The sequence below is a fragment of the Cariama cristata genome, unplaced genomic scaffold (assembly GCF_000690535.1).
Source record: "Cariama cristata isolate BGI_N322 unplaced genomic scaffold, ASM69053v1 scaffold9672, whole genome shotgun sequence".
In the NCBI taxonomy this organism is placed as follows: Eukaryota; Metazoa; Chordata; class Aves; order Cariamiformes; family Cariamidae; genus Cariama; species Cariama cristata.
In genome coordinates, this window is record NW_009602125.1 from 62,839 (window position 1) to 84,035 (window position 21,197).

A 21,197-nucleotide genomic window follows, 5' to 3' on the forward strand; every position below is an offset into this window, starting at 1 on the left:
TGCTTGGCATTCTGGACCCTACCCTGAGGACCCAGCGGCAACATTGCAATGTAAGAAGTGGGACAGCCTGTGGATCAAACTGAAAAAGTAAAGCTCATTTAAAGGAGGAGTGAAAATAGAAAATAAAATTAGACTAAAAGCAATTCTGAAGTCTCCCACATGCTGCCTATAGGACTTGAGGTGAATGTTAAGTCTAGCATAAACAAACTCGACACATTAAAGTTCACCAAATACTGGTGAAGCAAACCAATTTCATTTTAGTCCGTAACAACTCCTTTGACACAGCAGGTTTGAGACCTGCATATTAAATATTCAATAATATGTAAACAATCATTGTTTTCCTACACATACAACATAAGAACAATCTTGTTTTGCCAATGCAAGGAAGTTCAGACTTTTCCAAGACTCTTGTTGGGTCATGTGAAATCCAACAATACTAGCTGATAAGAACTTCCCCTGAAGTCTATATATGGGGCATAATTTAAAGATAACACACATTCAACCTCTGGTTTCTCTTCACAAGGTCTCCTAAATCCTCAGAGATCTGTGTTCGAATTGTAGGTCCTAGTGACCACCCAAAAACCAAAGGAAACTCAGTCAAAGCTGCTGACTCTTACTTGGTTTTGGCATCAAATTTGTATAAAGCCACAAATACCACCAAGTTTCAACATAAAACCAGAAACTTTCCCAGACCTCCTCGAAAGATTCACAGCTCTGTGATGAACATGGGCTGGTGTTTGAGAAACCATGATACCAGATGAGTTTTCCGTGACTTCATGCTCTGCTAGAGACATCCAGAGCCCCACTACTTGAGACATCAAGTTTCACCAGGCAGTGCTGGAAGGACATTAGCGTTACCTTGTCCGGACCCATGACCTCATCCCTTACCAAGTCATCTCCCGTACATACTCACGTTTCCTCTGTTGATATAGACTGTGACTTGACCCTCATCTCTGATCTCAGAAAACATAGGTGCTCCGACCAGCAGGTCTGACAACCCATCAGAGTTGAGATCAACTGCACATAAGGAGGAGCCAAAGTAAGAGCCCATCTGTAACCAAGCCGAGTCACAACAAAGCATTCAGTATCTGCCCACACACAGGAGGAAATCATTTAGGCGTGTTTTATTTTTTTTTAATTTCAAATGATGACTTGCTGCTTTATCACTCACAAGCACGCCTACAGAGAAAGCTTAGAGGATAATTCTGGCAGGAATTAAACACTTTACTGTAACAGTGCATCAGCTTGGATGTTTTACCAACAGAATAAAATTTATAACCTGGGACATGCTTACGTGAGACACTTAAAGAGCTTCCTCAGACTAGCTTTCACTTGTCAAATGCTTAAAATCAGGAAAGGGTGAAATAAGTTTCCCAAACCAGGACACCTGACTAGTGATTATTCATGCCCAGTGCCAGACCTCCTAAAGAGACTTGAAGTTGGGTACCACAGATCTTCTGGGGATACCTTAAAGAATAAAGAAAAGAAAAAAGAAAAACAGGCAAGGGGTAGGATATCCATTAAAAGAGGCATTTAAAATTACCTCTTGATTGTGGATTATCTTCCCCTGCTCTATTTGTATCAGTCACCTTCAAATAGCAGTACTGGTTGTGGGTTTTGATCACAGCCTTTCCTCTCATGTACAGGCAGGTGAGTTGACACAGAAAGAAGACTTTCAATAAAAGCTTTTCAGCTGATACACAAAAAACCTAAGCCACTTTCAATCTCCAGTTATTGTCGCTTGACATAACTCAATTGCTTTAATTTAAAAAATACATTAATTTCATTACATAATTTTTTATATGGGTTAACATTAAACGCTAAGAATCTCCCAACCGACACCCACGCTACGAATTTCAAAACACATTTAAAAAGGAAACCAAAAGCAAGAATGATATTTCACCCTTCTTTCATCCACTTCTGCTAAGGTACCACAAGGCACACTCTTTGAGACCAACGATAAACCATAGTCTCAAAATTGAAAGCAACTTCCACAGGAAAACTGGGAAGATACTACTTCTTATTTGAAATTGAGAGCTGTTTACATAGTAGGAAAAATTGAGGTTACAGAAATAATTATTTAGGTTAAAAAGAATTAATCCCATTTCTTGCATGCTTTTACATTCCTCATTGTGGATCTCTGATCCGCTGCCTTCCATGCCCCAGAAGTTTAGATACACGAACCAGAGCTACTGGGCATGCTAGGGGACGGGCAGCAGCAACACTATTCTCTGCAGTCCATAAGATTTAAAAGCTGCTAAATATATACAGGGGGGTGAGCTAAGGATAGAGTTTCAGTTTGTAACTCAGATTTTTGTGTTTGTGTGGGTTTAAGGTCAGACCTCAAACATCATTTGATTCCAGTTATTTTGTAGCTTAAGTTCCCTTGTGGATTTTTTATTTGTTTATTTTTTTTTTAATCCACTAAGGTTTTAAAACAAATTTCTCATGGGTAAGGAGCGAAAGTTATGAGAAGCATTTCACTATGTATTCAGGCAGTTTTCAGGGCAAGGCTATTATTTACTTAACTGCGACATGGTACGTCTGCAGCGTGGGTGAGTTCATGGTGCTGTGAGAACCTGAAGTTTGTGCACTTAACATCTGTAACAAGGCACTGCGTTTTCTTTTTTCTTGTCTGCATTTGATTTCCTAGTTCAGCCTCCAGCAATAAAAAAAGGAAGGAAGAAACTGGCCTGTTTTTAACGTCTGTCTAACAAGAATGTCAGAGCAATGAACTTTCACACCACTGGGAAGGACGCAGCATTTTGTGAGAGCTGATTTCCAGGCAGTGCTCACTGCTGAGCATGTCTGGTTATATTTCAATCACAAACCATTTAGGACAGCCTTCTCTTTAAAATAAAATTCTCATTTGGATTTGAGAGAATTTGTAGAAGACAGATGCTAAGGGGAAGGAGGAGATGACAGCCTAGAAGTACTTGAAGATGTAAATACTTGATTAGTTAAGTTACATATAAGAACAACACAATTCAATTGAAAAAGGAAAGTCTTTGGCTGAGACCTGGAAACTTCCCGATAGCTCTGTTTATTAGGCTGGGGAATAGTTCTCCAGGAGCACATCCTTAGGGACATTTAAAAGTCAACAGGGAAAGAAATGAACAGGAAGCAATCAAACACAGGAGATGCCCTGGATGAACTGGGAGGTCCTTTCCTTTCAAGATGTCTGCAATTCTGCTAGTGCAGAGAAAGCCAAATTTTGGAGAGGCCCTAAAATACACGTCACACCAGCCACCTACACATCCTTGCAGTTTTCCCCTATTCCAGGCATGTCTTTAAAGACTGCAACTGTGTTTTGTTGGGAAAAAATAACAAAACATGCTAACACTCCCAATTTGATGATGCAGTCAAACACTTTAGATCCTTCTGAGGGTGGCAGGTCTTCCTAGAGCCAGAAGCCACCAGTAACCTTTTCCTTCTGTATTTCCTCTCCTTCCAGGAGAACACAGGCAACCCCAGGCAAGGAGTATCCTTTCCTGACCGTGTTATTCCCAAATAAGACATCTTTTTGTTGTTACTTATAGTTAGACACACTGTCCACTTAGTTTCCTCTGCAACACATCTCCAGCAAGCCTGCAGTGAAGAACACAAGCTGTTCCTCACTCAAACACAATACCACATGGAGGGAGCTGGATCTCACTAGCATTCACTAAATTTCATGGCAGGGGTGGGGGGGGAATGTGGTTCAGTTCCAAAACACCAGGACTGATTCACGGTAGGAAGGGGACAATCATCATCTCCTGAGGCAATGAAGCTGCTCCTCCACAAAGCAGCATAACTCCAATATCCTCCCTGTCACAGCAGGACACAGAAAAAGAGATTGGGGTTTTGTGTACTAAACTAAGCTCCAGGCTACCCACCTCGCCCAGTAACATCTACTGAGAGGAAATCTCTGTGTCTAGACTCACTTGGCACCCCACGTCCCACCTCTCAGAAGGTGCTGCTACAGCTGCGTAAGGCTAAAGAGAACCACTAGTACAATTTTTGGCAAGACCTTTAATTTCAGTCACGTTGGCATTGACCAGACATTGCAGTAGTGACTGCTACAGGAGAAAGGGCATACAGCTAGTCTGTACAATAGGTTTAGCTCTTCTAGGGGGATAAGGAGAAACAGAATTTGCTTGACAACTCATGAAGCAGTGGAATGAAAACGATGCTCTGAGAAGATCCTGCCATTGTTTTCCCCTTCTCTACCCCTTAAAACAAAACACGCGTACATAAAAGCTCACCTTTTTTCCTGAAGCCTGAAAAATCTTTATTAGAGAGCCTGATCGTCTGTCTGTTCTGAAAATATAAACCTGAAAAATGAAAAAAGAAAAAAGTGAACCAATACTAACTATGAAGCACATACATAATGGTACAGCATTGGTGCTTTCTACATAATATCTAAATCACGATCATGGCCATGGCTATTGCCAAGATCCAATTTCATGACCAGTTTATTGCTCAGTCTTCTTTTAAAAGACAAAATACAGAGTTCCCCATCTTCCTGATGAATCACAGGCTTCTTATAACAAGAAATGCCTGAACAGTATCTTGTTGCCTACTTTTTTGGTGCACATGTATGTGCACATGTGAGTATTTAAAAGCACCTAGTAAAGGAACTTTCCAACTCTCAAACAAGTGGCATCAGGAGATTGCCTGGAAACGAGTAGGGCAAAAGGCTGAGAAGGCATAATCCTGCTCCCCTCCCCTTCTCCAGCCTTCCCTTCTCAAGGACACGAGCCTGCACGTACTGCACTGCAAAGTTCACTATGCTTTAGCAAAGGTCAGAGTAGAAATCCCAATCGGACCACCCAAGGCATCTGCACTGTTTCTGTCTGAAACAATCTGTAAATCTGAAAACTATTCAATTATAGTCCACTCACTGCTTGTTTCCACAGAAGAAACTGTCTAACCAGGAAGTCTCGAGGATAAAAGTATCGACATGAGTTCAGTAACAGACCTTGTACCAAAATTTAAGACCTAAAATGCACGGTCTGTAGAAAGGGACTCCCTTTGACAGAAAGGCTGGCTAAGTCAGCCTTTGAGACTCCTCCAACATTTGACAGGCTCCCTCCTGGCAGGTGCTCATGCAGTTTGCAGGACAGAGGATCCCTTACTTTCAAGGCCACGTGGCGGAGCCAAGCACTTGACATAGCTGAATATGTGGCGAGTTATTAATAGGCAGTGAGACAGAGTTCAAAGCTGTTTTCAGCCGAGAACACAGCACAGATTTACTGCGGACAATTGCACTAGATGTAAAGGACTCCTTAGGTTTTGCAGTGGCACGTTCAGCAGCGAGAGCACGTTGCCAGGTGTCACGACTCCAAAGCCAGTCTTAACTAATGACATTCTTGGTGACTTTGGAGAAATGACTCAGTCTCATTAAGAATCTTGGCTTTACCTTCAGTGAAAAGGGTGTGACAATGCTAATCACTTTCTCCCATGGAAGTGGAAAGGATTAGCTTATTAGAGAGTGTGGAAAGCACATCAAGACTGCTCAGCGTAATGCCCTGTACTCAACACCTCTTACTGCTCCTTTGCCACACGTTCCTGCTACCCACATCCCAGGGGAGAGTAACGGGAGCTTTTGCAACTAGAGCAGTAGTCTTTAAACTACAGGGCCAGCTGCTTTCTCATGGATGTCATGTTAGCAGCTGGTTTCTTCCCTCCTCCTTGTAGAGAAATTAAATGTGTTCCACAGAGAAAACAAGTTGGAAGGAAGGTGCATCGAAGCAGCCATAATAGAGCACCTGGGATAAGGAAACTATGTCTTTCCCATGCACATGTCCTCTCAGTAGCAACTGCCCTGCTACTATATCCCACATGTCCTAGTCATGCCAGATCAGGTATATGTACCAACTTCATCCTCTACATTTATTCTATTTTCCCCACTTGTGCTGCTACGCCCCGGGACATGGTTACTACCAAAAATAATCTGCCTAAACCAAGGGAGAGTGTTCCTGGTAGTGGAGATCTCTCGCTCCTTATTGTTATGACTCAGCTACAACTCATGTCTCTACAGAGCAGAAGAGCCAGAGGGAAGAAGATGGAAGGGGGCTGCAAGACATCTCTGCTCAAGCACATGGTGGCAGTAGGTCCCAAAAGGATTGGATTTTGAAGCAAGAGGGACAAAGGCAGGTCCTTTGCACCCCCTCCTTCCCTCCCCCCATTCCCACTTCTCCACCTTTGGTTCAGAAGTGCATAAGGGTCACAGCGCTCACCCTCAAACGGCCCTCCCTACAGCAGCCGGGTACTCGGCACAGGGACTCCAGGCACACCTAACTCACCAGCCATTTCCATCTAGCCATTCACTGGCTTACATCTTTGGGACACCAAACATATGTATGCCTACAGGAAAAACATTTTTTTTTTCCTTCTCAAGAGACTATCACCAAGATTTCTAAGTACAGCTGGCAGAAACCCAGATTCTAATCCACTAAACAGCAATGTGTTATGAAGTTTTAAGAGGGACATCAAATCGCCTAGTAAACGTCTTTTCATGCTATTAGAGACGCTACCCTAGAGTAAATACTGAAATAGTCAAATGCATGAAGAAAACAAGCAGGACACAAATGCTCTTTTCCAAGTTTTTTCATTTCCAGACAAGGTTTAAGTGATACCTATATGTTACAAATCCTAAACAAAAGCAGTGTGAAAGAAATGTTGCCTTTGTCTCATTAAAATAACCACTGCAAGGATTGGGTGGGAGAGAGAGGAAAGGGCGAGAGATGTGAGGCACCAGGAGGGACAGGTCAAGAAAATTTGCTGACTTCATCAAACTACCTCACCTCTCCCCTGCTCAGTGCTCCAAAACTACCTTGTAGGCAAAAATCTCTTGGCTTCTCAGACGTGTGAGAACTGTATCAGTATTACCTTCCTTGCCCCGTTGCATCCGATCACATTATTGTTTGACAAAAAGCCGCACCTTTCCGATGCCTCCATCCTGGGGAGCTCCTCCTACAATGTCCGTGGTAGTCGGCTGAGAGAAATGACCTGCTGTCACCGCATATCCTGAGCGGGAGATAGGGTGGGGTGGGAGAGGAGAGAGGAAACAAATAAACAAATAGTCATGAAAAGGAAGAGCCTGAGAAATGGGTCAGCCTACTGGATCACACTCATCGAGTTTCACTGCTCCTCCTGGGCAGCACATTGTTCGTGTTCAACAACCATTCTGCTCAGGACACACCAATATTCCACTCAAAAACACACGGCGGTGGGAGGTGACAGTATGCCCTCGGGTACTCTTCCGAAAGCTGAGAGAAGAAAGGTGTGTGTGGAGCTGGGCGAGCAACCCACGAAGCAGGTAAGAAAGCAAAGCAGTAAAATAGGAACAGGCACATACAAACAGAGCAAAGAGACCACATAACTGCAGAGAAAGTATCACATCAAAGAGCAACAGTCCCACATCGACCAGACAGAAGCATCCTCCTTTGGCTAAAATCACTGCCCAGGAAGGCTTGGAAAATTATGTGCCTTTTTAGTAGGGGGGGAGAGTGGAGGACAGTAGGCAGAGAGGTCAGAGAAGTTAATGACTTTAAAAGATTTTTGTTTAGGCAAGAAGAAATATGGGAGGATAGATCAAAGAAAGAAACAGTGTATTTGAAAGGAGGAGATCAAAGATTCAGTCTTATTTGATATATTAAAATGCTATATAATAACTAAAGATGAGTAGAGTGCTTTCCTTCTAAGGCTGTCTTGTATTTGCCTTGCTCTTCTGATGTAAATTATGAGGCTCTTGACTACATGATAAAGACTATAATTCAGGTCTATCAGTGGCAAAACCTACTTATGTCCTCAAATATATATACACACTCCTCATTTAGCTATCACCAAGCAGTACCTTCCAAGTGGTATTTTTTTTAAAGGCTAAAGGTTAAGGGGAAAATGAGAGGCCAGTGCAAGTCTTTAGTCAAAGAATATCAAACTACTGACTGTTTGAAATGCCTTCTAGGTGTCAACAGTCTTAGGCACTGGGGATTAGGTGGAAGCCTTTGGATTAAGTATTTTAGGGACATTAGCTGGGTTTAGAGCAAGTAAAACCAACTGAGTTAAAGATGTACTCAAACCTATAGCCAGTCCTTTCACAACCTCCTTCTGTAGCCAATGACTCGCTTATATGGTGCTATTTTTGTTGAACTAAATTTGTATCTGCAATATACATTCTGTAATTACGAGTTGTACCCATTTTAAAGACAGGTGTAAGCAGACACGCAGCCTGACCGATTGCAAATAATTTGTCCGTGACGGGGCAAAGGCAGGAAGGAGGAGGCCCACTACAATCCAACTTGCTTTTCAGTTGAAATGCATTTTCTGTATTAGTCGAAAAAATTATAGCAAAGTGTTTTTTAAAACAAGCAAACAAAAATGGAATATTTTAGCCACTTCTTTGCTTCTATTTCTTTCCAGGTAAGTAACTCTTTAATTCAGATGTTCTTCCTCTCACGCGTTTCATAAAAATACTCCACATCACCAAAACAAATCAGTATCAACTTTATAGCAAAGACCTGAAATAAGTTGTTGGACTGACCTATTCTCACAGTGAGCACCAGAGAGCTGCTTACCAAGGTACGTGTACCGCCTGGCTATCACCGCATCATCATTCAGCTTGTAATACATGTTGTCAGTGAGATTCAGTACTTTGACAGTTCCTGTCCAATAATAAGATCCTGGTGCCCCCATGATGACCAGCTCCTACAACAGGAAAAACAGAAGGGTGTGAGAGAAAGGATGGGGGAAAAAAATAAGTAACAATCAAAACTGGACAAAAGTTCATGCTTTACAAAGTAATGGAGAAGGGACATGATATTAACATACCAATTATAAGTCCACCTATAACAATCTCCATTCTGTGTGCATGTAGAGAGTATCCTTCTTCCCAAACATGGAGGTCACTGCACACACCCTACAGCCATACAGTCTCCTTTCATGGCCCACTTCTGCTCAGCAGTTCTGCACTTCAGCAGAAGACCTTCCTCAGCCTTACTACCCATCAAACTTACCCCTGCTAACATAGTCCTCCTGAAAATCTCTCTCCACTTGCTGCCCTTCCCAACCATCCTCCAGAAGAAGACCTTCATCAAGTGACAGAAGCACCCCAGCCCACCCAGACCCACCACTCAGCTACAGACCGTGCCCCGATGCTGGCTGACGTGCTATACCAACCAATCATGAAGGATACAGCACAAAGGATTTTGATTTTACAACTATGAAGCTAAAGAGCTGCCATGCACTCGAGAAGCAGGGTGTGGGTTACGTCATGGGTGGAATATTTTGCCTTGCTCTGTCATCAGATACACTCCGCTCTTCAAGGCACAACCTGGCTATAGTTCATTACAGACACCTGGCACGATTCAATATTTTAAAGGACTAGAAATCAGGCAAAGTTTGATCCAGCATCCAAAGGCAGATATTCATGGATAATGCTTTTGAATCAAAATCGAAGGTACATTTTTGCATGCAAGAGACATTGAGAAAATGTTGCCCCAAAGCATGCCGCATCCTTGCAGGGAAACCTTATTCGTGGCTGCGGTTTTAAATACCTCCAGCAAGGGACCAAATTAAGCCTGGGCAGCATTAAGCCTAGGTAAGTTCTCCATCCCTGAAGGAGACACAAGGACAGCTGCTTTGCCTCACATCTCTGTTCAATGCAAAGCCACGGGTGGACTCCATCCTTGCGGGAAAATGCTCCCACGCCCGGAATCCCTTTGTGTGACCAGTCCCAATTGGAGGGAGCTGTTAAACAAGGGATTTTCCTAATAAGACTTACAGGGACAGGACTGCAAACTCAACCAAAGAGCAGGACATGCTTGGCAACAGTTTTTTTCCTTGGGAGGGTCCATGCCCTTGAGGTCAAGGGATCATTTACCGGCAGGAATGACTACCATCAGCTGTGCTGAACATACGGTAGGGGCTTGCCTGTTTGACCCAAAAAGCTATTTATCTGCGTTTCCTGCTCAGTGAGCTGCCATCTGAAGCAGGGCTGAAGCAACGAAAGTTCAAAGATATCTTTTGAACTAGAGCAGCAAAGGAGGATTTAAAGCATGGGAACAGAAACAGGCTGGGGAGAGCGGACGAGCCAGGAAACAGCTGCTGCTGGCTGAACATCCAGTTATCAGTCAGTGCCACTCTGGCAACATCGCCTGCCATCCCAGTTTACTCGGAAATCACCTTCTGCCATTTCAGAGAGCACACCTTTATTTTGCTTATATCAGCCTGGACAACAAATTCCACAGACCAGGGCATATATAATTAGGAGTGAGTATATACTTGACATGACAGTAACAAGGAGCCTGACACTGAAATAGCTTTTTTTTTCCCTTAAAAAAAAAACAAAAACAAAACAAAACACAAAAAAAAAACCCCAACCCTGACACATTCCCAAAACAAAATCAATACATACATAAGGGAAAAAATTCATCCTTGACATAACTAAAACACGGTTGACAGATTTTTGCCCAGGAAAGAATACGGGCCAATATTCAGAACAGCTCTGGAGCATGTATTTTACCATGCTAGTTTTTCTCCATCTTTTTGCAATAAATAACTGAAGCAGAACTGAAAAAAAAAGGGGTTATCTTATGGATGTATACGTATGTGCATGTGTATACATATATTCACATAGATACATATACCCACGTGCACACATACACAAACAAAACTGTTCAGGGAGGACTGTTTTTACATCATCACTTAAAGTCAAGCGTTAATGTTAGACACAGAAACATCTCTATGCAAGTTTTGGGATGTACACCACAAAAATATTCCCTGAGGATGTTTCCCAGAGTAATTTCATTCATTCATGTCCACAGAGCTTGAGAGACACATACATCTACAGACAAACAACTGGGCAGGTGCTGTGCAAGACGCAGGCGCCTGGGAGGCCAGATGAGGCAGGAGGGTGTTTGCTGGCAGGAAGGGACCATGCTCAGTGCCCAGCCGTGTTCGGGGCTGTCCGAGCCATGTTCGGGGCTCCCCTCCTGGGACATGCAGTAGGAAAGCTGCTCACCAATCCCATCCCTTCCATGCATGCACCCCTGCTCACCTCAGTGAAGAAGCCTGCAATCCCTGCCTGGCATGAGCCGTGCTCCTCCCCGTACTTCTTCTTGTACTCTGGATGGGAGAAGGGAAGAAAACAAACCGTGGTCATCCCTGGCACAGTACGCACTCTCCACCTGAGCCGTCTGTATCGCTACATGCGCAGCCTGGAGAGACAGCAGCTCCTGGGTTTTATCAATGGATCTGCCACCAATGTGCACCACGGTAGCATCCTCACCCACATCAGGGGGTAAAGCAAGGGGCTTGAAACTGGGGGGACAGCCGGCGTGCTGCCTAGGGAGATGCTAAATGAGCACTATCACAGTAACATGATAAGAGCTACAGCATCGCCCCAGTAAAAGTGCATCAGAAGGGGCTTCCACCTCTGGCAGACAGATCAGCATAGTTGGAAAGGAGGGAGCAAAAGGCGATGCACATGCCTGCATGCCACCAACCCTGCACTAGGAGGGTTAATCCTCAGGCCCCTCAGTACCTCAGAGAAATACAGTGATTTTCCGCTACGTTGAGAGTCACCAAAGCCCCGATCAACATTTCTGGTGGAAGGATGCCCCAGGAGGGAGGCGAGGGGGCTGCGTTTCTGAGTGATCAGACAACGGGCTCATTGGAGGGATGCTCAGGTCTGCTGCTTTTCATGGTCACCTGCTCCCAGCTCCCAGTTCACAGGGGACCCAATCAGCATCCCTATAGTTTTTACCTCTGTATTTTATGTAGCAATTGCTTCCCCTATCAAACCTGAGGAATTTTTACTTTATCTTTTTGTAGAAGAGGAAAAAATATTTTTAGAAATACATTAAGTTCAGGGTGGAGCAGAAAAAAGAAAGAAAATCACTTTCCACCCTGCCTTAATCCAAATGTTTTCACTTTAGAAGCATTTGAAACTTAGAGCTGGATCAGAACCTTTGCAGATTTTTTCCAGAGCATTATTTTCAAATATTTCCCATACTAATGAGTGCCCAGCTTCAGCATATTGCCACTTCTTGTATATTACAGTAATTCAGGCTCCAAAAACATTCACCATACAGCCTGGTAATTGCGAATATTTTTTTTAAGTAAGCACCATTAACTCATTGCTTAATGATAAAAAATTTAATGAAATCAATGAGCAAATTGCCTCTTTGGAACCAAGCAAGTTCCTTTTCAGTTGCATCTTATCTTATTGAAGATCAAAAGGAACTAATTATAAACTGCTGCCTTCTCATAGAATTTTTTTGAAACATTGTATGTATGTTTATGTGTGTATGTATATACCCCCCCAATTGCCCCTTAATGTATTATATATAGTGTCTTCCTAACATCATAAAGATGCTCAGATTTTAAGGAATCTGCTGAGGTCCTACCAGTTGCCCAGGGAGAGGTTTAATTGGAGAGACCATGCAGAACAGCGTCTTGATCCACAAGCGACCACCCAAATGCCCAACGCCCTTGGCCCAGGCAGGGTCCTGCCAAGGCAGACGCGTGTCCCAGCAGACCAGGAGGGCCAGAAGCACACTCGGGTTTCCTCGTGGGAATGCACAACAATTCCACGGAGAAATGAAGGCCCTATTTGCTCATCGCTATTCAGAAAGCGCTGGGGCTCTGAATCGCTAGCTCTCCACATAGAGTCTCACACTCCTTGCCTGGGAAAAAAAATATTTGTTTATTGATATGAACATTTTTTTATTCAGAAAGCTGAGGAGATGAGGTTTCTCGCTCCGGCATTTCCTGAAAAATAATGCTGTGCATGTCCTAAAGGCCCTGTCCTCGCTACAGCTGGATTCCCACCCTTGCACAGGATGAAATGCAGCAAGTTCCATGTCCGTCCCATTCAGACCCTTTCACTTCCAGCCAAGGTTTTCCCTTTACATGATGTACTGAAGTGTGAACTAGACCTTGCCTCTTCCCAATTTTGCATTCAACCAACTGTAATTTGAAACAAAAGGCCGCTAGCCGCTGCGGCCCTGGAGGCCTGGAAGTATCCTTCTGCCTCACTTGCTAAACTCGGCAGGGGGCTTTTGTAATGCTGGAGCTCAAGGCTTTAGAGACTGCCTTCTTAAATCCCACTTTACGGGATATTTTTGGTTTTGATGGAGGGCTAGAGGGGCTCAGGCCGATGCTCAGGCAGCACAAGCAAGCACCATGCCCTGCCTGAACAGCCACCCCAGGGCCGCGCAGCCATGGCCGACCCGGCCTGCCAGCCAGGCCCCCACAGTCCCTGCTAGATCTTACTCACGACCCAGGCCAGGGCACGGCCTCTTAAAAGCCACATAAGCCCATCATCTGGGACATAAGGAGAGAGGATTTCTTACACATATATTTCTTTCGAGAACAAGCCTCGATGGCTCTCTGTGTCAGGTCCACAACGAAGCGGGCCCCACTGACAATTTGGCAGGTTTAAAATGTAGTATTTCCCTATGTGCTTGGCTCACAGTTTCCTTAAGCGTCTCCTTCAAAAAACACACAGCTCAATTTGCTTTAAAATGAAAGAGGAGAATTGCCATAGGATAATTTGTGCTGTGAAAGATTTAGGTCAGGCAAGTAACGACATAACTGCAGGGAATGCCTCACTGCAGGATGGGAAGCAAATAAAACTTCTTATTTTGGATTTCCAAATTTCTCCTTCTATTCTCTTATAAACAGGCTTTCCAGGACTTTTTTCACAATTCGGCAACACATTCAAAGTCTCAAACGTGACGGCAGCTTCCCCAGCCACCAGAGCTTTGCCATAGACTTGAGTGAGGTCTGAACATCCCCACGCCATCGCCCCACATAAAGCCAGCCGCCCGAGAGGTCCCGTCCACGTGGGCCCGCGGCCGCGAGCGATCCGGCTGGCACGAGCTGTCCCCTGAAACCGGCTGCAAGGAAAAACCAAGGGCAAGCAAAACTACAGGATGGCAGAAGGAATGGCAGCAGCTTTAGCAACAGAACAAGGCAATTACTGAAGGGCGGAAGATGAATCCATAGCTTCATCTCATAGGAGCACCTCTGCTGTGAGGACAGGCTGAGAGAGTTGGGGTTGTTCAGCCTGGAGAAGAGAAGGCTCCAGGAAGACATCATAGCGGCCTTCCAGTACCTAAAGGGGCCGACAAGAAAGCTGGGGAGGGGCTTTTTACAAGGGCATGGAGTGATAGGACAAGGGGCAATGGCTTTAAACTGGAAGAGGGAAGATTCAGATGAGATATTGGGAAGAAATTCTTCCCGGGGAGGGTGGTGAGGCAGTGGCAGAGGTTGCCCAGAGAAGCTGTGGCTGGCCCCACACCTGCCATGGTTACAGGCTGGGAGCAACCTGCTCTGGTGGGAGGTGTCCCTGCCCACGGCAGGGGGTTGGAACTGGGTGGGCTTTAAGGTCCCTTCCAACCCAAATCATTCTGTGATTCTATGTTGCATGTTTGTTAAACACAACCGCAGGAAAATTGCTTCGTTTCTTAGAATAAACAGAGGACTTTCTTCTGATAAAACAATACATGCACAAAAATTAAACCATTTCTTCAATCAAGTCAAAAAGCTTATTTAATTCACTATAACATAAATTTTGCCTACTTTAAAAAAAAAAAAAATACCAAATTCAGATCGCGGAGTAACTTGAAACAAAAGTCCCAACATCAGAGGACTGAAAATCAGTTGATTTTCAACAGCAGTGTGTGTATTAGAAAAGGAACAAAAACACACACATTATTGTTTTCATTGCCTGACAATGAAAAAACAATTACTCTTTAAGTGAACTGAATTATTATTAACTGCAATGCATAAGGAATGGGAAAGATTTGATGGTTTAAACAGTTGTACAATAAACTGAGTTGGTACATCAACTGAAGCTCGTACTTTCACAGATATTGTTCATGGCTTTATGTCATGTTCGGAGTTTCTAAGTCACTTATATTGCCAGTACTATCTGCTCAAACTAATGGCCCTACATTTCATTTAAGTAACTAGTTACACTTCGGTTCTAACAGTGGATAGATGGGAGTGCACCATTTCAAGTAAATTCAGAGTTTGAATATAATCAGTGCTTCTGTGAACTGAAGAAAAGACATTAAAACATTTTGACTCGAATAAATATCTGACAATACTTCTCAGACAAAAAAAAAATAGAGCTTACAGAAGAATAAATGGACTCATAACAGTAGTGCAGCATGACACACAGCAACAATGCAAAGCAATCACTGTCCTTCATCCCTACAGGTCTCAAGATTCCATCCTATCATTACGGGATCTGAGGAAGTCACACGTACTGACTAACCTCTTTTCCTAACACCTCTGAGAGAGAAAACAGCTTTGGTGACATTTTGCAAGAGGAAATCAAAGCAGAGAGGCCCAAACACCCCAGACATTGAGGCTATTCAAGCATTTAAAGCTCCACTGACAGAGCAGAGGTCAGCACCACATTTAGGAGGATGGATCCAGACAGACACAGTCCTCCCCCAGGAGCCAGCAGCCCAGTCCGGACAGACGCTGGGCTCCTGGATTCCACCATAACCCTTTCAGCACAAAACCAGCTCTCCTCATCAGCCCACCTATCTCCCATCTGCAGCGGTGTACCCCCTACCCCATCCAAGCCCAAGCCGGGCTCCTTTCCACCCACGTACCCATGGTCACAGCCCAGCACAGCCCCCCAACCCTGGACAGTCATGTCCCAGCATCACAGACTTCTGCCTCCTCCCTAGAGCCCATCTGCCTCTCCCAAGCAGCAGCAGAGCCCAAAAGGCGTGAAAACCAAGATTGCTTCTGCCCTCCCTCCACTTCAGTGCACAGTAGTGACACCTGTCACTCGTACGACACTGCTCTCCATCCATCAATGCAGTGAAATGATCAACCGGCAGGAAATTGTGCAGTTACTGTGTCAGCTCACAGCTTTTGCACACCTGAATAGCAACATTTGCATGAGTTCTCGATATTGCACACAGTAGATTTGGTAGTTTCCGCGCAGCTCCAGGCAATAACTGCTGTCATGAACAGATCCTTTGTTTTTATACTTCATTGTTCTTTCTCATCTGCCCGCAGAGTGCTGTGCACCCCCAATTACACAGACCACAAGCCACTTAACTAAATGCTGCGGCAACAGCTGATAGCAAAGCAGCAAGATGAGGCTGAGTCTGGAGGAGGTGGCTGTCTCTGCAACCTTGAAGATGTGCCATGAATAAATACATAAAGCAAAAAAGAGAAGAGTAAATTAGTAGTAGTTTGCAGCCATGATGATCTCAGGTTTTGAACAAAGTAAGGCTGAGGAAGAAGTAATTGTATAAAACAATACACAAACAAAAAGGATAAGCTGTGATGTGTGATGATTCTGAAGGCAAATGCTCCTCAACTTCTTCTCTGAGAACCTCTAAAAGCCTCTAAGCAAACTTCAATGCTGTAACAGAGCATAAGCTCCAGAGTGCAATAAAATCCTGCATCTACCATCTTCACAGATGGAAGCAAAGTGGACAGTTACAGTAAACTATCATTTGCACTGGAAGCATCTTCCTTCCCATCCAGAGTGTTTCACTACTCTAGGAAGAAACAGTAGTAATCCTTCTGACCTAGTATTGTGGTATTGGGTTTGCACCACAAAGCAGGGATGTTTTCACAGCTCCCACAAAACCAAATGTGGTCTGGACGCTGTGGGAAAACTTGCTTGTCCCTTTGGAGACAAGGCATGTGAGCATGTGCTGTTCCCCTTATTTACTAACCAAAGGGTCCATCAGTGTTCCCCACCTCCACCACCAACGCCTACCGCAGAGGAGTAGGAAACCATCCCAGCTCTCTCCATCAGCTGGGCTGCTTCTCACAATGGATGCAGCTACTCTTCTTTGCAAACTGAATGCATCAGGGGAATGAATAGGCAGCTCCCGATTTTTGGAAGGCCATTAGAACTACGGGAAAAATAACCAAGTGAAAGCACTGCCTGGAAGACTGTGGCCCCATACGACAGCTATACCACAAAGGACCTCCAGCTCACATAAACCAGATTAGTTCCTACTCAGAGAGACTGCATTTAACTATTAGGTTTGCTGCTGTTCTCAATAGCTCTCAATCGCTTCCAGACTTCTGTCAGCCCTTTCAGGGAAGCCAGACAAGAATAAGATGGATTGAAATTACTATGTTGTTGCACCACTACTATCCCATCAGGAAATTTCCATTTCCTCCTTTAATTATTAAGCCTGCTTTATGTGGAGAGAAAACTAACCGTATGCATTAAGTACATCGGTCCCAAGGTCAGACTCCTCTCCCTTTCTGGCACAAGACTTGTTATACAAGCAAATAATCCATCTGAAGGTGCACACACACACACACACAGACGGATGGAGACTAGGGAGCACTCAACTGGCCTGCACCCTTCACCAGTTAGGCAAGAGTCAGCTCTGGTTGTGGACCGTGCGGCCGCACCAGCCTTATCACCTTAGCTGTGCTAATGACGGGGCTTCTGGAAACCAGCATGCGACTGCCTGCACCCATTCACACATGGCAAGTCCCGGAGAAGGCCGAGATGCCAGGACCTTGGCCGGCGAAGGCACGCTCCCCAGTGCAGGGTTTGCGCCGTGGGCCTGGCAGCCTCCCGGTGATGGGCACAGAGGCACTTCAGCTGCATTACACACCGCGTTTATTATCCCGATCAGACTCGTGCTTCTCCCCTTTGGGCTGTTCCTCAGCGTCAGTGGAGGAGAATTTCTTCTGCTGCTTCCAGAAAGTGACAGAAAAAAAAGTTACAGGGACGACTGCAATCTTATTTCACAGCAAACCTCAAACAACGAATCCCTCTGCGTGACGTACCACAGCTATCCCTCTCTTTGAACTTCTTCTATTGAAACCTAAAAGACCCAGGAGTAAACAAACGCAGCCATCCCTCTTCATACTTTGTGATTTGAGAAGCCAACATCGTACTGCACCAGCCCTGCCAACTTTCCACTGGCTGCTCTGCGTGTACTAGGCCCACACATTTCTATTTTCTAGCAATTCCTGGCAAATATCCTGTCAGATTAGCAGCAGTTTTACTCCGAAGACATGACGCATAGAAAAACACAAGCGGTTCGTCTCTTCCAGAAACCACCTCCCCGACATGGCTTCAGGCGAGCTGCTTTTAAGGCGGCGCAGGAGCAGCGACACAGGCTCGGAAGGAGCCCCAGCAGCGTCCCCGCACGTGCGCGTTGACCATAAAGTTAATATCAGATGATTTTCAGCGCATTACTCTCAGTGTGAGGCCTTATCCTGATTTTGCTGACAGGACGCAAGCAAAAATAGAAAGAAAAAAAAAAAAAAGGACAAATACAGTAGGATGGTGCTCATGACAGTTGCTTAGTTTACTGGGTCAAGAGATGCAAAACCCCCTCACATTTCAAATAATGACCAATTTCAGGGCTGGGAATCTCTCAATGCACGAGTGTGTGCCATCTCCAGAAGGTGCGTGGGTTTGTGGTGGCAGTTCCCCAAGTAAAGTTTGGATGGAGGTGAGGAGCTGCATCAGGAGAAAGAGCGGGCATGGAGCGGACCCAGGTCTGTCACCGAGTTTGTTTCAGAGGCCACCGAGCTGGGACATGGCCATTCACCAGCAGCGGAGAAACTTGCCGGGACATCCACCACCTTATCCCTCTCCCACTTACTCATGTCAGGAAGCCTGGCTGCTGCTGGCTTCGGATGAGGGGGGAGAAACGAATAAAAGCAAATAAATAAATAAAATCAGAGGTCTTGCCCACATCAAACCCTGCTGCATCTTGGCCTCTGAACTCCCATGCTTTCTCAGGCTCCTACAGGTGAGAGGGGAAAGAAAATGCTCAGGACAGACATGAGAAACTAAGAAAGTGCTTTCCCCCAAATGCTTCTCTGAAGGCCAAGAAATCTTAGGAGATACCCTATCTTCTTCCTAACAACATACTCATGCCTCTGGTTTAGTTAATTGCTCTTGGCTGAGGAGACACTGTCTTCTGAAGTCTCTAGGAAAGGAAACACGATACCAGAGACCTGGAAAATTAAAATGTTGACACTCGGGATTTGGAGCAGAACCAACAAGCACAGCCACCCACTGCTCAGAGTTGGAGCCCTCCCTCTCCGTGCACCCCAAACCCAGACATTCGGGGGATCCAAACAGGGTCCAAGAAACTTGAAACACAGCAGCAGTTTATATTAAACTGCTGCAGAAGTTTCCCAAAGTGAGCAAGGTGTTAAGCAGCCCTTTTTGCCCCATTCTAGTACTCTGATAAATCTCAACAGAAAAATGAAAGTGTTTCCATAAGATGGGCAAATTGGTTCCTGATTGCAGCGTAATTCAGGATTTTTATTCTGTGCCACAGCAAAGCATGAGAAGCCAAGCTCAGATCAGTATCTACTGATTATTCACATAAGGGAAGAGAGCACTGCTGTCTCAAAAATACCGTTCAGAAATATATTATTCCTCTAGTAAAGTGCAACCTTGCACAGTAAGCCACAGGACCCGTTCAGTCATTGTGCTACTCTCCCAACTTCATCCAAAACCCAACCACCACCCCTGCAGTGCCACAAAGAAGCGGTATGTAACCAAAAAAAACCCATAAAAATAACGGTAGCGAGGGTTACTGTGGATAGTTTTTGAAATAAAGGGAAAACACAGCAGCTGTAAAATGAGCAAGGGGGTAAGCCCCGCTCCCGGCCCCCACGCTCCTTACCTTCATAGCAGGGGAAGAGCTTCCTCCCGTTGGGCTGCAGGTTGGGGGGAATGATGTTGCAGAAGCCGTGGGGCAGGATGTACTCTGTCTCGTAGTAGATGTTTTTCCAGCGGTGCGCGCATGCCTAGACAGATCACATCACGTGTGTTACGGACCCAGAGTCACAGGAGAGCCCTCCTCCGACCAGGCAGAGCACGCAGGAACAGGACCTCTCAGCATCATCTTCCCCCCACGACCCCACTGTCCTCTCCTTACATCCCACACATAAAGTATCCTCTCACTGTTAATCTTCTGCAGCTCATGACACCGCCTGACCTGCTGGCTCAGATCTCAGCCTTCACGTGGGAGTGACTAGGAAGACAGCGGGTTTCGGAGCAAGAGAGAGCCCATTCTGGAGATTTCAAGATCTCTCACTGTGCATGAATCCTCACAGCCATTGAAGCTTTTCTAACTCAAGATGCACTAACAGAACCCAGCCAAGCCAGAAAAGGGGGAAAAACAGGAATAAAAACATTAAGAATACACCTAAGAGGATCAGGACGGATGTTAAACCTCAGAAGGTTACTAAGACCATATTAGAAGGTTATCCTACCAGAGGATGCATGTGTGAGTCAAAGGTAGCTTTGTTTCTGGTGACAGAAGAGCTAGGCCTTGCTTACTGGTAATGAATTTAAGTGAAAATGCCAGAGATTTTGCGGCAACAAGAGTGGCAACATCAGCCAAGGTGTGGATAAGCTGCAGAGATCAGGGTACCTTTCCCTTCGCAGTGAAGGGTGAGATCACCCTGCAAAACCAGAGCTAAGCCAGTCTCACCAGGACACTTGCCCAGTACAAGTGGCACACACAGGCACACATACAAACAATGCGGAGCCTGGTTCACACCTCCCCAGAACACATTTGCTCCAAAAATTAACACCGCATTGCTGCCAGACAAACCACAAGTTGTTTGATGCTCAGGGGTTCCTTGAAATAAAGGGAAATTAAACAAGAAATAGCAAGGGCTTTGAACTTGAGCACACGCTGGGCCATATCTCCAGCTGGTCTAAGTCACTGAAGTCAGTGTGGATGTGTCAGTTTATATCATTTAAGGCTTAGTCCCATGCAGAGAGGCCTCTATGCTACAAATCATCTCCTCCACATACTTTCAACTATTTCTGGAAACTTTCCCCCAGCACCCTTCACAACCCCCAGATTTGACCCTATCCTCCCCGGACGAGACACCCTCTGTCTTCCTTCCCTTTGCGCTACCCCACTTTTCTACCGCAGCACCTCAGAGCTCCCCACGGGAGCATCTCAACATCGTTAAAAAATACATCCATAAGACAGACACAGTTGTGTCACCTATCCAGCAAAGGACCTGAGAAGTGTATCAACCACTGGGAAGCTCAAAATTCAATCCAGCAGTCAACACAGGCCCCTTCCCATATACTTAATCCCAAAAAGACATAAAATGGTAATACTACTCTTTTTTTTTTTTTTTAACTGAAATAGAGCAAAACCAGTTGCGCAAAAGCATGCTGTGCAGTTAGCAGTGCTGCATTTGGAGTT

At 45.0% G+C, this 21,197-nt stretch overlaps 1 protein-coding gene across 1 annotated transcript in view; it reads right to left on the bottom strand.

Annotated features, from left to right (window-relative positions):
* The window catches only part of LOC104157316 (integrin alpha-9-like), a gene marked incomplete at both ends in the record, with an annotated part of 36,702 nt that extends 16,926 nt beyond the window's left edge, over positions 1–19,776 (bottom strand). Inside the window, 6 exon segments of the mRNA XM_009694608.1 lie at positions 914–1,051; positions 4,245–4,313; positions 6,926–7,011; positions 8,562–8,691; positions 11,042–11,109; positions 19,650–19,776. Of these exon segments, the coding sequence (XP_009692910.1) occupies positions 914–1,051; positions 4,245–4,313; positions 6,926–7,011; positions 8,562–8,691; positions 11,042–11,109; positions 19,650–19,776 (618 nt within the window).
* Between the last annotated feature and the right edge of the window lie 1,421 nt (positions 19,777–21,197).